The sequence below is a fragment of the Centruroides sculpturatus genome, unplaced genomic scaffold, assembly GCF_000671375.1.
Source record: "Centruroides sculpturatus isolate CEXI.00-Female unplaced genomic scaffold, Cexi_2.0 scaffold60, whole genome shotgun sequence".
NCBI lineage: Eukaryota > Metazoa > Arthropoda > Arachnida > Scorpiones > Buthidae > Centruroides > Centruroides sculpturatus.
In genome coordinates, this window is record NW_019384349.1 from 504,293 (window position 1) to 521,537 (window position 17,245).

Below are 17,245 nucleotides of genomic sequence, written 5' to 3' on the forward strand. Positions count from 1 at the left end.
TTTTTTTTATGTAAAATATTTTAATTAATTTCCATCATAAATTCAGTGTTATTTTAAATTAGAACTGTAATGTCTGTTTGTAAATAATGAATACAGCGATCGAATATAGCGATTAAAAGTGCGATTTATCGCAGAAATTGAACAGAATTTATCGATCTTATTCGCAGATGCTTAGTTGAAAATATAATGATAAACTATGAGTAAAACAAAAATAGGTCATAATCTTGATTACTTATTGTTTGGAAACAACTATACATTTTTGTAATGATTCTGAGTACGTTGAAATCGCTTCGTGAGTCTTGCTTTTACACGATTTGTATTCATAAAATGACTCGTAAATACCATTGATTATTTATCTAACATTATACGCTTTGCGTAATCAAACGCAATCCTCACCTTTAAAGTTTCCGTTTGCATATTTAAAACCCATTAATTTTTAAATACGATTTTCTATCATTTCCAGTCAAACTGGAATAAAAACAGATTTATTTTCATTTATATTTTTTCAAAACTATTTTTTTATATTTTACTACGATATTTACTATTAAAACACGTTTGTTGTTAAACTTCTGGTTTAGATTAACAGCCCTTGATAACTAAAACCTTTCGTGTGATCAACAAGAAAGAAAAGTTCGATTCTCTTTGGGGATAAAGGATCTTTAATGATTATTTTCCTTATATTTTGCAAGAGATATCCACTTAATCGATTTTAACTAATTTTTTTCTTCCTCTGTTGCATTTAAGCATAATTTTGATGCTTTGCTTTGAAGCAAAAAAAGGGTACCATAAACGTCTATTGTAGAACTTAAACTCTGACAGAGTACCAGTTGCTTTAGGATATGCCTAAAAATTCCCTTTCTGTACACGATCGAGTTGCACATTCACACCCAAACTTGTCTAAAATGACTCACGACCGTATCTATCTATAAAATCAACGAACCTCTCTCGCATCGTCAGCGGACGTAATGGAAGAGCCCAAACGAAAAGACTTCGTTGAAATTTCCACATGCTGTCTCTTTGTTTTCTTTTGGACTGGAGCTATGACTATCAGCACTTGCATTGAATTAATGGGATAAGTAAACTTGGGTGATTTTCCAAAGAACATCCTGTAAAAAAGTTGGTCCACTTTCATGTTAAATATGTAAAGAAAAGCCATAAAAACTATCTGGCTAACTCGCGAACCAACGACCAGCGGTTTTATCCCGCGAACACAGTTCGGCGGTTTTGTCCACTCGGCCACTGGTGGGTCTAGTAGTATTTAACATAAAGCTAAAATCAGCAATATTCGCAGAATATAATCACTTATTTTGGTAATACACTAAAAAGGGGTTTATAGAGAAATAAACAAATTTGTTATGCCGTCCTAATCCGACGTTCACCAGAGGTCAAGAACCACTCCGTGAATTAAAATTGTCTTCGGAATGGATCTCTGGTGAACGTCGGATTAGAAGGACATAACAAATTTGTTTGTAAGTCCCTTTTTAGTGGTTACCAAAATCTAGTATTGTTGTTCTTGCATCGTAACAAGCTAGAGAAGAAGAATCAAGATTTTTAAATGATGTGTGAAGAAGGGTGGCCTGAGCGGTTAAGGTGTCGGTCTAGCCCTCTGGGGAACACAGGATCGACTCCAGTTGGGTCGATAAACCTCAGAAATTTTTCGGATTTGTGATCTATCTTGATATGTTGGTCCCCGTCCCTCACAGCCCTATTTTGTGTCCGGATGAATCCTTGGGATTGCGAAATAAAGGTCCTCTTAGTGCCCACATGGCAGTTAAAAAAAATGCATTTATGAAATCAATTTACAGAAGCTTACTGCATTAAAGTGTTTTCAACTGTTGCAAATCTAGATCGGATACGATTAAGAAAAAAACAGCTTCAATTTTTTGGCAGTTTCTGAGTTTGTAGCAACTGTTGAAACAAATATTTTTATCTGCAACCATCAGAATGTTTGGTTATACACAAAAATATTCAGATGGAGCAGAAAAAATATGTTGTTTTTCCATGCCAGTGGTTCTTCAAGAGAAAAAGAAACGTTAAAAATTTTTCCAGAAATCTTTTTCTAATTAACATTCCTTCTCTTTTTTATTTATAGTGTGTCGGGTCTTCTATTTCTATACTAATCTTTCCGCCGTGTGAGCCCTCTTTTAGTAAGCCAATTATAGATTCGGCCTGGTCCACAATGGTGGTGAGGGACGGAGCCCAATATATCTGGTCGAATCACCCCCGAGAAATTCCTACGAATTTTTGACCCGTTCGGATTCCCCAGAGCGGTAGGCTACCATCTTGACCGCTCGGCCATCCGGCCGTCGCTGAAATTGGGTTTATATTGTGTATACCAGTAATTAAAATTGTATTAAGAATAACACAACAGAATAAAAATTTGTTTCTTTTACGAATCGTCACACAGATCATCGTGCTATGGTACTGTACTGTACATTAAAGTTAATATCTTGAGTTGGCATGTTTCTGTAAAAAAAAATTGTCCATCGTCATTGTTTCTTGACGTTTTTGTCTGTTAAAACATCATGTGAGGTCAGCTGCCTACCAACTCCAGCAACTGGCTGATCTATTATGTTGAACGATTAATACGCTTTACTAAGACAGAAACGAATTAACAATGAAGCGAAAGAATGGTATAACTTTCTAAATACCAACCAAATGCCGATTTCGGCATTTGGTTGGTATTTAGCTATATTATATATCGGGTTTAGAGATGTTGGTATAACTTTCACCATGTGAACTTTCAAAAATTTCCTCTTGAAATACAGTTAACTTGTAGAATGTAGATTCTTTCAAATATGATAAATTTGTTAACTTATTTGGAGCTTTTAACATTAATTTCTAAACTTCAAGTAAAGGTCGTGGTGGTCATGTGTCATATCTGGAGTGGGGTCGTGCTTAATTACTCATTATTGGCATTTACAATTTTTTTTTTTTTTTTATAAAATTCGTCTCTACTCTCAAAATTAAATCTTTTGCCATTTCATATTATATTTTATTAAAGAAACGTTTTTATAACAAATGTCACCACTAATTTTTAATTTTTGCCTGGAAAGTTACGCAATTCTTTGCTGGTTTTTTAAAATTATTATTATTACACTGCAATTCAAATTCTGTTGACTCTTAGGTCTTAAAAACCAAGGTTAATTTTTATGGGAGAAAGCTGTATGTGGAAAACATGTAATATGTATGAAATATGTTAGTTTATTGTAAGGTTTGCCTGCATTCATTTACTTCAGATTCTTTATTTTCTAAAATTTATCTACTACTTAGAAGGAATGTTTCAAACACAGTTTTCTTTTTTTTTACCTAATGTGCTTACTTTTATAGCGAAATGTTTAGTTTCCACGGTAAAAGAGCGACGCATTTATTTCCACTACTGAATTTACTATTACGCATTTCTGAAGCATTAATCGTAAAAGTTTATAAAAATTGCAAACAGTGAAAAACACCGTTAGTCCAACGTTACCAACTGTGACACTGGCAATAGAATGTCATAATTCGCGCAAAAACAAAAAATTGACGATATGCGATAAATAATTAAAGTGGATTTATTTCTATTACTGGTTAAAGACTGGGTTTAACACCACCCCACGACCAGCAAGAACATATGAAATTTAAGTTTTAGACGTACAGCCAAATTTTTTAAGTCCGAAAATTCTTAAGTAGGGAAGTTCCTGTATAAATTTAAAGTGATCAACTTATAACATTTGTTGCTGTTACAGCAAATTTAATTTTGTAATTTTTTTTACCATAAAGCCCAATTCTGGCCCTATGGCCAAGACAGTTTAGGTATCGGTCTACTGTCCGGGTGACCTATGATTCCGAAAAATTCCCAGAAATTTTTCATGGGCGATAATCATGGTATACGCGCACATTATTTCCAGATATCAAAATGTTTATGTCGAGCCTCTTCTTTCTTAATCCAGCATCTGGTATGGTGTTAACGGGATGCATGTTTATGACAAAATTACAATGACATTAACATCGATTGCTGTTGCCACCAATTGCCTCATTTGACCTTCAGAATTAAAATTGATTGGTTGGATATGGAATGTTGACAAGTTCAAACCTGTCGTATTCAATATCACTTTAATTTTGTTTCCCACACCAATCTGTCTTGTATCTTGTGATTTTCGTAATCAATTAAAATTACATGACTTTCAAGTAAAAGGATTTTTAAAATTTGCACAAAGGCAGCTCATATGCACCAGCAACCGTATTTATGGCTTTTCTATTATAGATTTTTCCTACTGTTTTCTTTTTGAATATATGTAAATGATCTATAAGGCAGTCTTTTGAAGTCAAGAGCGCATTTGATTATTTTTTTTAAACATTTTGATATCTGGAAATAATGTGCGCGTATACCGTGATATAGCCTTTTCATTTTTATACCTAGGATTTTCTCAACAATTGAGATCACATAGAAAACTGGAGAAAAATCTGAAAAGGAAAAAAAAATTCATTTTGTTCATTTCATAAATGTTAAAGTCAAATGGATTTATATATCCTCCATCAAGCTTGTAAACAATTAATATATTACAAAGAACTGTCTCTCATATACTATTCTGAAGAAATTGAATCCATGTTACTATTAGTGCTTTCACTTTATTACTAATATGAAAACTATATATATAAATTTAATTGTGAAAATGAATGAACGTGGTTACAACTATAAAAAAAACAGAGCATTTAAAATTTAAACTTTTATTGTGCCTAAATTTATAAGCATTTCAAAAAATCAAGTCAAGATTTATTAATGAAGTTGATACTTATAATATACACTGATTTGAGAATGTACAAAACTTGATATGATACAATAGTTTAAAAGACCAAACTGCTGCAAATCATTTTGTAACAAATCACCATTTATTACAAAATGGCTATTCTTCTGCAGTAAATACAAAATGAATGATATATAGATAGTTCGACTCTAAAGTGCAAGTCCATGTAAGTATCAAACTGGCAAAAAATTTAGACCCAGACTATATACCAATTACAGGCCCAGGTATTCAAATTGCTGGGTAAGGCAGTTAATATATGACAGCTAAAAACCTGGAAATCAGGAATATCCCAATAAGCCATTTAACTTTTAAGTATATTTAATGCAGTGTGTAATGAATCATCTTTCCAAACATAAGATGCAGAAAAATTACAAATAGCTTAAATACAATGTAGATAAAAAAAAAATTTTTGATTTGGACTATGTTCAACTTTAGAACTGAACATGTAACAAATTTAAAATCATTTGCTAAATTTTAGAATAAAGTTACCATGAAATAAATTAACTTTAAAATAATTTATAAAAGAAATTAACTTGCAAATGGAAGTAATATTTAAAATAATTTTCTTAATTTTATATTATTAACTAAAATGTAAACATAAAATCAATTTTTAAAAACTTTAAACCACAATAAAAACTATATAAAATGAACAAATTTCCTCCTAAATTTTCTTATGAATAAAGAAATATTCCCAACAGAATTATTTAATTTGTTAAAACAGTTACAATGAAATTTTATTGTTGTTACAGGAGGCTTCATGTATCAATATATAACAACTAACTTGTTGGTTAAAAATACACATATACAACTATTCTAACAATCTACTAGGCAAAAAAATTCTCAATTCTTTCTGTTTTAGGAAAAAACCATTTATTTTTTTGTCCAAGATATACAGATAATGAAGACACATTTTAGGGAATGATTTCTGGATACTTATGATTTTTATTGATTTTTTTGAATAGTTTCTATTCAATAGATTCTGCTGACAGATGTTTCTTTTTAAAAGTTTAACTATATATACACACACACACACGCTTTGCCAGGAAAAAGAACATAACTGCATGACAACACATCATCTAATGTATAAATTAAAATCTATAGAATATGAAAAAGTTTTAAAATACCTGTTATTAGCTTATCTCCAATAATTGAATGCTTGTTAATGAAAAGTTTGCTGACTTTTAAAGTTTGTAAATTGTGTTTAATAGTTTAATGGGAAACAGTAGTAGGTCATCTGTTTGAATTTAAAACATCCTTTAAAATTTTTATGAATGAACTTGTAAAGGGTTAATTAAGTAATAAATAACATAATTTTTAATTATAAATTAATAATTACACAGTTTTTCTGCTTTTAATATTCTGTAATTGTAAATAAAACAATAAAGATACGAGAAAAACATCCAGTATTTAGTACATTTATTTGAAAAAAAAAGAAAAAAAATTATATAATTTGTAACATTGAAATGACATGTACACAATAACAAGGTGCAATTATTATACAAATTACAAAACCAAACACACATCATACAGATTAAACTAATTTGTACAAAAGCACACAGTGAGAACATGAATTGATTATAACATGATGTATGCTGCAAGTTCGTAAGATTGTGGTCCCCTTTACATAAACTGGGGAAGACTAGATGAAGAAATGTAATAGAAAGAATGAAAATAATATATTATTCTATATATTATAATTACATATTTACAAAAAACTGCAGAGTTTTTCTTTCCTCAAAAAAAAACTCTTTCTGGCAAAAGTAAATTATACAAATTGTAGAATTTTATCATATATAATATTTCTTTTTGATCAGCTCAATGTGTATTTAATTTAACAGATCATTGACTTTTCTTATACGTCATGTTAGACAACTAGCTTTCTATTTTTCATTGATTATTATAAATATTTATTTTCTGTACAAATAATACAAATTCTGTACAAGTGCAGGTATTTGGAGACAAATTTGCAAAATCTTAAGAAATTATCATTTTCTTATTTTTGGAATAAATTTTCAAACTCTTAGTAAGTTTAGTACATTTTATAATTTTGTAAAGAGAAAAATTATGTTTTAATACATGGCTTTTTATAAATAACGCTCATATTAGAAGATAACTGGCAGTGTAAAATCTAAGATTTTTTCCAAATATAATCAATTGATGAGCGATCTGGACTAAAGGCAATATGTTAAGAAGCAATTATTTGCTAAAATATCTTTATATCTCGAATAAAAGGACCAGCAAGGCTTACCCTGTTACGCTTTGAGAAGTTTTTTTTTTTAAATATCGGTTCAATTTGAACATTATATAGATTGTCTATCGAAAATTTAAATAATGTCCGACTTTTGTAAAGGAGAGGAAAAAATATATATAAAAAATCCTAAAATATTTGATTAATTCAGAGATAAAATTTATGTTTAGGGTGGGAAGATTTTCATCACTATAAATATTTCTGATCACAGTATACAAAGGTTGGCAGCAATTCTAAATGATATAGAAATTTTTCTGTAATAAAATTCAGTCAAAATTGCACATTAATATCTCCTACTTGCAAAAAATATTTATATAAGCTGCCTTTTTAAAAGCATTAATACTATCTTGTGTTGAGAAAATAAAAACTCATCTCTATACATTTTTGGCATTAGATATGTGCTGGTATGGTTAATGTACTTCTCAAGCTTTCCCTTTCTCCAGAATGTTATTGTTTGGCCACAATTACTGACTTTATATAATACTAGCAGGCAATTTGTCAAATACTTCTGAAGATTTTTGGGAGAGACTACCTCTTCTTTTTGGCATGGTGTTTGAAGTGTGAACGACAGTATCTGGACATCCATTGTTTCTCAGCAGATCTTGAATCTCTTGTGAGCCTGCATTCTTTGCATAGACCATTGGACTCCTACCGTCAGAATCTATAGCTTTCACGTTAGCATTATACTGTCAGAATAAAAAAAACACACATGTATATATAAACTCTTTTTTTTTTTAACATATTAACTGCCAAAGTGTTTTCCCTTTTTATGACACTACATACACTGTCAACTATTAAATAAATATTCGCTCAGATCATATGATCAGGGCCAGTGCTACCATATAGGCAAACTAGGCAACTGCCTAGGACACAAGCGATGAAGGGGTGCAAAACTCCAAGATATGCTTTATTCATACTTTACTAACAAAATACTTAATAACAAAATTGTGACATATGATTTAAGTATTGATTCTTTTCCCTTATCCCTCACAATATTTTACTATTTAACTCTTGGTTCTTTTTTGTTCCATAACTAAATGATTTGTTTGTTTGTTTGATTAAGGCAATGCAATATGTGGGCAATGCCTTCCAGGAGGACTTTCTTCACATGAGAGGAGTACTGTTTATTTGGAAAACTATAAAACTTGGAAAGAACTCTAATTGCGATTAATCACTGAAACAACTCTTGATAATTTCAATCAGCAAACAATCAGAGAACAATAATAATACTGGGGTCAAATACTGGAACATTTGACTGCTTTAGGTAAAGTACTTGACACATACAATCTTGCATTTCACAGTACTAATGAAAAGTTTACTGCCAGTAACGGTAATTTTTTGAAGTTTGTTAAATATTTAGGTCTCTTTGATCCTGTAATAAAAGAACATGTACATTGAGCCAACAGTCAAGAAAGAATGACCCATTATTTAGGAAAAGATATTCAAAATGAGCTTATACAAATCTTTGCAAATGCTATAAAAGATAATATCTCATCCCTTGTAAAATTAGCAAAATATTATTTAATCATCTTGGATTGCAGTACAGATGTTAGCCATATTGAATAGCTGACAATGATTGTACGTTTTGTTGATATTGTCATTCCATAGTGAGATGTCCAAATCTGAGGTAGTAGCAAAATAGCAATTTTTAGGATTTGTTCCTCTAGAGAAAACTACAGGTTCATTCATAACAGAAACTTTAATTGAACATCTAAGGCAACTGGAATTACCAATCAAGAATCTCTATAGTCAAGGATATGATAATGAAAGTAACACAAAGATGATGGGAAAGAAAATGATGTTCAAAAGATGGTTCTAGATGTAAATCCTCAGGCCTTCTTTATTTCTTATTGTTCACACACTTTAAATTTAGTGGTCAATAATGCTTCCAGATGATGTTTAGATACAACCAGTTTCTTTACTTTAATTCAACAGATTTATAACTTTCTCTGCATCTACTTGTCATTGGCAAATTCTTTCTACTTGTATCTTGGATTTAAGTATTAAACTGTTGAGTAACACAAGATGGAAAAGCCATAGAGAGACTTCAAAACCACTAAGATACCATCTTGTCAGTATATATGATGTATTTGTGCAAATTTTTGATGACTTGATATTAAATAATTCAAGTTGAAATATTACCAGATACGAAGCGAAAGTCATTGTTGATTCTATTTGTAAATTTAAGTTCACCGTATCCTTTTTTGTATGGTACATCATACTTTATGAGGTAGATACTTCAAGTAAAATAATATAGAGAAAAAGATGCTGATTTAAATTCAGTTACAAAGCAACTACAAGTAACCAAAAATATCTTCTAGAATGTAGAACTTGATAAGAGTTTTGACTGATGCTATTGAAATTGCAAAAGAATTGGAAATTAAACTGAATTTTGAAATACAAATAAACAAAGAGAAAACAAAGTTGACAGTTCAAATATGAATGTCAAGATGAGGCTTTGCAAAATCCTCAGCAGAAATTCAAAATAGGATTTTACTATTGTGTCTTGGATATGGCTATACAGTCAATTGAAGAGAGGTTCGAACAACTACAGCAGCATAGCATTCTATTTGGATTTGTTTATGATATATATAATATCACTGAAAAAACAACTGCTGATGTACTAAACAATTGCAAAAATAATAGTATTGTGAATCAAAATGTTTTCAAGAAAGATATTAATGCTGAGGATCTTAGCAGTAGCTCAAAGACTTCCAAAATCCATGCCACCATAAGTAGTAGTATTCTTTATAGTACAGCAAAAGCTTATTGACTGCATACCCAACGCTTTTGTTGCACTAAGAATTCTCCTACTTCCAGTTTCAGTAGCAAGTGGAGAACATAGTTTCTCACAGTTAAACTTGTTAAAACATACTTGCATTCAACAATGTCCCAAAACAGGTTAACAGATTTGGCAACAATTTCAATCAAACTCAAGCAAGCTTCTAAACTAGATTAAAAATAAGTGGAAAATTTGCAAAATTGAAAGCACGAAAAATTAAAATTTGATTTTCATATGTTATACATATCGTATATTACTTTGTATATTATTAAATTAACAAAAGCATGCCAAAATAATTTATATTTTTTATGTTATTATATCTTTAATAATATCTAACTTGTGAAATAAGCAGCACATCTGTAAACCTTGCCTAGGGTGTAAAATACCCTGGCACCAGCCCTGTATATGATATATATAATCAAAAGTCAGACTATGGTTTTTTTTAGAAGTGTTGAACATTAGTTCATGTTTTTAAAACATGATCTAGTGTGCAACACTTCTAAATGTTTCACAACAAACATGGTTTCACAACAAACAAACAATATATAATGGTTATTACTCTGTGTATAGCAGTTAACATGTTATATTTATTTAATTTTTCATATATCAATTGATTAAGACCATTAAAAATATATATGTGTGTAACACTTACCCAAATTAATAGTTGACAAATTGCCAAATTTCCAAGAGCAGCTGCTAAATGAAGAGGTAAGCGCATATCTCTGGGACTAACAGGAACATTGACTTGGTCAGGACTTGTTACGTGAGCAAGGACTAAGGCTACACTTTTAATATCTGACTTGCAGACTGAATCAATCAATTGCTGCAAAAATGTAAAATTAAACTCATTCAGATAATAATAATGTATTAAAAGCCTTAATGAATTACCGTTAACTATTACATCAGTTTATATTAAAAGTTAAAACCTGAAATTATATGAAAAATCATAATAAATAGATTACATTTAGAAGCAAAAAGAAATATCTCCTTGCAGTTTCCATGGAGTATGAAAGAAGAAAGAATCTGACATAAAAAATTAATCATCACATAAAAGTTTAAAAGAACTGTATCAGCATTAATAATGTTTTCAAAACATTAATTAAGGCTGGAAAAAATATCACAATACTAATTAACATTTTCCCACATTAATAATTTTTAAATTTAAATAATGATTTAGCAGCTCAGGGAAATGATTATGATAATCTTGAATGAGTTCAAAAAAACTTGCTGCTGTCCATAAGTGCCTTGCTTATTGGCATCTGGATTGCCTGATGCATGTTAAAATATTGAACTATCATTCACAGCCCCATCATATGTTGAAAGTGTATTTAACATAAAAACAAATACTAGAATGAGAAAAGTGTCTTGATTTCTACTTGTTCAGTTTTCTGCAAAATTAAGATGTATGCATATTCTTGTGCAGATTGTGAGTGTGTCCTTGCATCTAAAAATATGCACAGAGAGGAGAAGGTGGCAAATTCAAAGTTGTATCTTAACTTTGCCAAGGAACATTTCTTGAACAAGGAATATTACACTTTAAAGAACAAAAACGAATTATTGAATTAATTATAACTTGTAAACTTCTCTTTATTTCTCATATATAAATGTATGGATCCTGGCATGTGCATGGAACTAAATAAACATTTTTCCTTTAATCATCATCTAACTTTAACTTTTTTGTTATTTTCTATTAGTCTTTACTTTAAACAATGTTTAATTGTATTTTAAATTCTGTTACTATACTTTTTATTTTTTCAAATAACACTTTATAATAAGTAATCAGTACATATTTGCATTCTAATAGTTTTCTATAATTATCATCATTTTTCTTTTATTTTCTCTTTTAGTCCATTTATCTAGTAATTTTTAAAATAGTCATTCAAAACAAAAATTGTGTGTAATTCATTTATCGTATTACATTAGAGTAGTAGTAGTGTAACATGAATATTAAAAATTATCTGTTAAGAATGTTCAAAAATGAATGTATATATTGTTTATATATACACATGTACAGTATATAAGAATAAGGCATGCATCACAACAAATTATATAGTGTTACCAATCACATATCACTACATTTAAAAGTAAGAAATTTCTGCAAATAATTTTTTTTTTGGGAGATTGCAAAAAAATAAATATATAATTGGCGTAATATATTTTATCGTTAAGTTCTTACTTTAGAGCATTTATAATTTGCTATTTAAAATTTTTTAAGTAGTAAAATCTCACCTGTCCAATTGTCATAGAAGAATTTGTTGATGCTAAGAATTCTTTTAATTCATATTTAGATCTTATCCACCTTTCTTTTTCTTCTCTATAATTTCGATAACTTTTATTAAACATTCATTATAATATTTTAATTATATTTTATTAATTATTATATATTGCAATTTCTAAAGATATTAGTAGTCAGGAAGCAAGAAAAGTTAACTCTTCACTTGTGTCTTCATTATTTCAGGCTTTAAATCTTATTTCACTGATAAAAACAAAATACTTATTCTTTTCGTTTAATTCATAAATATCAAATGTTTAATAAAATGAATATAAATTTTTAATATGAATTAAATCAAATGTAAATAGCTGTCTTCAGAAATCAAAAACTGTCACACAAATATATAAACAGTATTTATTAACAATACTAAATTATAATAAATTATTATTTACTGTTAAATAATTTCAAGAATAGAAGAACAAATATGCTTTACTTTAGGAAGTTTTATACACTAAATTCAAAATATAAGAAAATCATAACAATAATATAAATATTAATTAAACAAGAAAGGAAAACATTTATTAAAAATTTTGAAACTTAAAAAAATCTGAGTTTCTAAAAACTGATTTGAAAATAATTTGGATCATTGTAAAATCAGACTGATAGTATTTGATTTGAAAATATTTAAGAATAAACATTTAAGAATATTTAAGAATAAACATCAAATCAAATACTATCAGTCTGATTTACAATGATCCAAATTATAACAATTTGAAACAAAAAAAAAATTCATAAAATAGAAAAACTGGCTTATAATTTTCTGAATATATAATACTTATGCTAATAATGTAAGTTTTTCAACAGATGTTAAACCACTATCAAATAAGAACAACAAAAAGGCTTGACAATGGCTATTACAACACAAGGAACTCAACACTAATTTAATTTGTATTATAATTGCTCAAAAATATGTATTTATGTAAAAAATACACACTATTAACACCACTTTTATACAGTTTTAATTATTGAAATAGTATTATAACTTATACACAAATATTTGGAGACTAACATAAATCATTCAACAACATTATAACTAAACTAGGATATCTAGGCACTAAAAAATCATAGTTAAAAAACCATAAGTTATAACTTATGATTATTAGTGCCTGGATGACCTAACAGTAATTATATATTCCATTTACAACAGTTCCTCAAAGGAGATATTGTCAATGGATTATACCTTTAGATATAAATCCCTGATTAGTATTGTATAACACCAATCATGGACTGCCAATATATGTAAAGCTTAATTAATGACTTGGTAATTCATTGTTAGAATTTGTCTAATTGTTTTTTTTTTTTAATTATTAGTATTTATACTAAACAAATAAGTTCAAAATTTTTTTTCTAATTGTTTCAAAATGTTTGAATAAAAACTTTCATAACTTACCGGCTAGAATTAGGAGTAGGCTTGGCTCTTCCACGAATATTCCCTTCCCATATACTGTTAGCTATAGTATTACCTAATGACATCATGACACTGATATGTTCAGGTCTGTAATATATTATTTAATTTAAAATTTTTTTTTAATTTACACAAAAAAGTAATTTATAATAAATTTTAAATAAACTTTCTTAAATTAGATATTTGAATGCATATTATATATGTATACTATCCAATATATTCAAATTAACAAATGACTGCTGGATTATCTACTGGGTCATATTAAGGTCTTAATATAGCCTAACAGATAATCTGGCAATTGTTTGGCATATTAAGTTTTTTTACTCAGTTTTAGAACAGAAATCAATCCAGACATATGAACAGAATTCAAAATCTCTCTCTAATAAATCAACAAATCCAATTGATCTCTTCTAAAAAGTTTATTGACATATTTGTTTGCACACAATCACAATAAAATGACTGTTTTTTAATTTATGATAACAATTCTGTTAAAACAGATTAATAAGAACATTCAAGGTTTTTAAAAAGAAAGTAGATGTCAACTTAAACCAAACACAACAGTGTATTTATTAATATTAATGCAAATTACTACAATGTTTATAAAAAAAAAAAAATATCAAAGATTTTAAATATTAAAAATACATTTGACAAGTATTTTATTTCATACAATTTCTGCATAGTCAAATACATTTTATGTAAAACTCGGAAAGAGAGAAAATTACATTAATTTCTGAAACCAGCACAATTTAACTCAAAAACAATAATTCTAACAACATTTTTGTCTGTAACAAGCATCTACTAGGTAAAATAATTTTTCTAGTGTTTGAAGAGTAATTGGCTGAAGAAGGCTTTGTTGGCCAAGTCCTGTTATATATTTGTTATAAAGCTACGCAGAACATCAGCTAAGTTATGTTTTCTATTTTCATTTAGTTCTGCTTTCTATGTATTTTACCTAAAGGTGTCTATTACAAATGAAAACATTAGTAAAATTACTACTTTGAGTTAAACTTTTGGGTTTTGGGTGTTGTCTTCATTTATGTGAGCGAGTTTTTTAAGAGTAACTACATTCATTTGTTTTAAAAATCAGATATATTACTTATTGTATTAAATTATTATATATAAAATAATTTGAAAGAAAATTTTAGTATTACAAAATATTGTCATCCCTTTAAATACCTTAAAAATTTCAAACTTATACTTACGGCCATTCATCTAAATCTAATGATCTAATCCTAGATATATGAGATCCTAAATTACGATGAGTTCCTGAACATTCAATGCATAATAATGCTCCAATGTTCAAACTGGCCCAATCTGGATCTAAAACAAACATATCTTATGATCAAATAAATATTAATAATGAAAAAAATGTATCAAATAGGTTTTTATAATGTAGAACATTTAAAAAATCAATACATGTACAATTTTTAGAAGTTTTAAATTTTTCATTCTTGACAAATATCATAAAATGAAATGATGTTATAATTATACTCAGCTGTTAAAAAAGTCAATGAAAATTTCATAAGGGATATTCATTATCTATAGCTTTTCTTGCTATGCTGTTTTTCACAGCTTTCTTAAAAGTCATGAAAGCATCACTTCTCTTAATCTTCATTTTGTTAATAGAGGTTCTATGGCAAAAGCAATCAGCTTAAAGGAAAGCTGTCTTTGAGCAGTTGTATTTTTAAACTTATAAAAATGTACAAAATAATTCTCTTAAAAAGACAATAACATCAAACAATAAATGACTAATAAAGATGAAATGATAATTTCAACACTTGTAGTTGACAATACTGAAAAGTTTTAGATTTATTACTTTTCTGAAAGCAAGAAAAGCTCCCATTGTGCATGCCCCTATAATGTGAAATTAATGCCTTGAAAAATCCATTTCATGATAAATGCAAAAGTATTTTAATTCTTGCCAGAACATGAGAATAATAACTAATTTGGTCTTACTTAATAATTTTTAAAGATTATAATAGATTCTGAGAGAATTAAATAAAACTTACTGGGTGCATCACAGTCAGCACAATTAGTATTTCCTGGTATGCTTGTCCGAATAGCTTGAATTGATGCAGTATCAACCAGATTATTAAGACGTGTCTATTTTCAAATAAGTTTTATTATAGATATTATTTTCATCTAATAAATTACTATTGTTTTTGAAAAATTATAAAATGGTTGTAATTTTGTAATTTCATACCTTTGACTTACTACTTTCATTACCCTGCAAACTGTTGAGAATCTGTTGTTCAATGGCACTCACCCAAGCTTCTCTATCCTGTTTGAAATAAAAATGCATTAATTATTTTAATAGATACATCAAAAACAAACTGATATAATAATTAGCTATATTATTTCTTTATTCAATAAGAAAAGTATTTAAATTTATACTAACATCAGTACTAGTAGCTTCAAAATGCCACTGCTTATTGTCAAGTGAAACAATGATGAATTCATAGCCATCAGAATCTATTGAAAATGTAAACATGTAAAGTTACATCAACCATAACTAAATATCAAAGATAAAACTGATGATTTAAAAAAAAAACATAACAAATAAGATACATTTTACTTCTGTAAAGCAACACTTTTATTTGAAGAATAATAATTATTAAATATAATAATCAAATCAGATTAAGTAAGTATTTTTATAAACTTTATTAATACATTTAATAAGTAAATAATTATAAGAGCAGATTAATAAAAAAATTATCTTCTAATTCAGAATACCGGCTTTGTCAAAGCCAGTATTCTAAATTAAAAATTTATTTAATAAATTCAGAATTTATATTCTGAAGTTAGGATCAAAAGGCATATACATACCAGTAGGGTCATGTGACCCACCACAATATAAGGTCGCACCTTTAAAGCCCTAATTAAGAAAGCACACACACACTCTTCTACTGAGTGAGCCCTACAGTCGGAGCTACGGCTTACACATCAAATATCCTCTGATCATGGATACAGCAAGCTCATACGCAAGTTAATTAACACATGGATACCAAAACCCAGCTCAAGACCTACCACATAGGGAGAATATGGATAAGATCATTCCAGTAACTTATAATCTGCATATTAGAGGGCTATATGGTGAGATAGCTAAAAATAACCCTATATGTATTGCCTACAGAAGATGCGCTTCGATATTTAACATCCTAACCAACAGAAAAGATCAACCAGATAAGGATAAGCTATCAGGGGTCTACAGCATACTGATTATAGATTGCAAATGGGATAGAAATCTTGTGTATGTGGGCTCCACCAAACGATCCTTAGAAATTCGACTGAAAGAACACACTGCAGATATTTAGAAGCAAAGGAACATGATGGCTCTGGCAATTCATGCATTTGATCCAAATATAGACCCTGAATTTAAGAAAGCCAGAATTATTTACACCACATGGCACATACACCATATCAAGTGGCTGGAGGCAGCCAGCATATACTTAGCTAACCTTACATATAATCAATGCATCAATCATAAAGAAGAGATTACGCTATCAGTAGCGTGGCAGGCGCTTATGAACAGTAATTTACGATAGCCATATTGGAATTGACTGCGCATGACAAACAAAGACGTAAACGGGAAGCATGCATTTGAACGTACATATTTTTGAATTTAATGTTTTACGAGCTGCATTTCCATCAGAAATTCAAAAATACCTGAAGAAGAACCGTTGTTAAGGTTCAAAAACAGTAGTAAAGAGCTATTTTGTTGGTTTCGATTTTATAGAAGGAGAATACACCGGTA

General features: G+C 28.8%; 1 protein-coding gene across 6 annotated transcripts in view; it reads right to left on the reverse strand.

Moving 5' to 3' along the window:
• Nucleotides 1–6,183: 6,183 nt before the first annotated feature.
• Nucleotides 6,184–17,245, reverse strand: part of LOC111637123 (centaurin-gamma-1A-like) — a 158,885-nt gene continuing 147,823 nt past the window's right edge. For all 6 annotated transcript variants that reach the window (XM_023382565.1, XM_023382543.1, XM_023382550.1 and 3 more), the window contains 8 exons: nt 15,890–15,963; nt 15,695–15,772; nt 15,501–15,594; nt 14,694–14,811; nt 13,477–13,581; nt 12,044–12,128; nt 10,467–10,637; nt 6,184–7,718 (listed from right to left, as the gene is read on the reverse strand). In XM_023382565.1, coding sequence (XP_023238333.1) covers nt 7,506–7,718; nt 10,467–10,637; nt 12,044–12,128; nt 13,477–13,581; nt 14,694–14,811; nt 15,501–15,594; nt 15,695–15,772; nt 15,890–15,963 — 938 coding nt within the window. In that variant the 3' untranslated portion in view covers nt 6,184–7,505. The remainder of the gene's footprint in view (nt 7,719–10,466; nt 10,638–12,043; nt 12,129–13,476; nt 13,582–14,693; nt 14,812–15,500; nt 15,595–15,694; nt 15,773–15,889; nt 15,964–17,245) is intronic.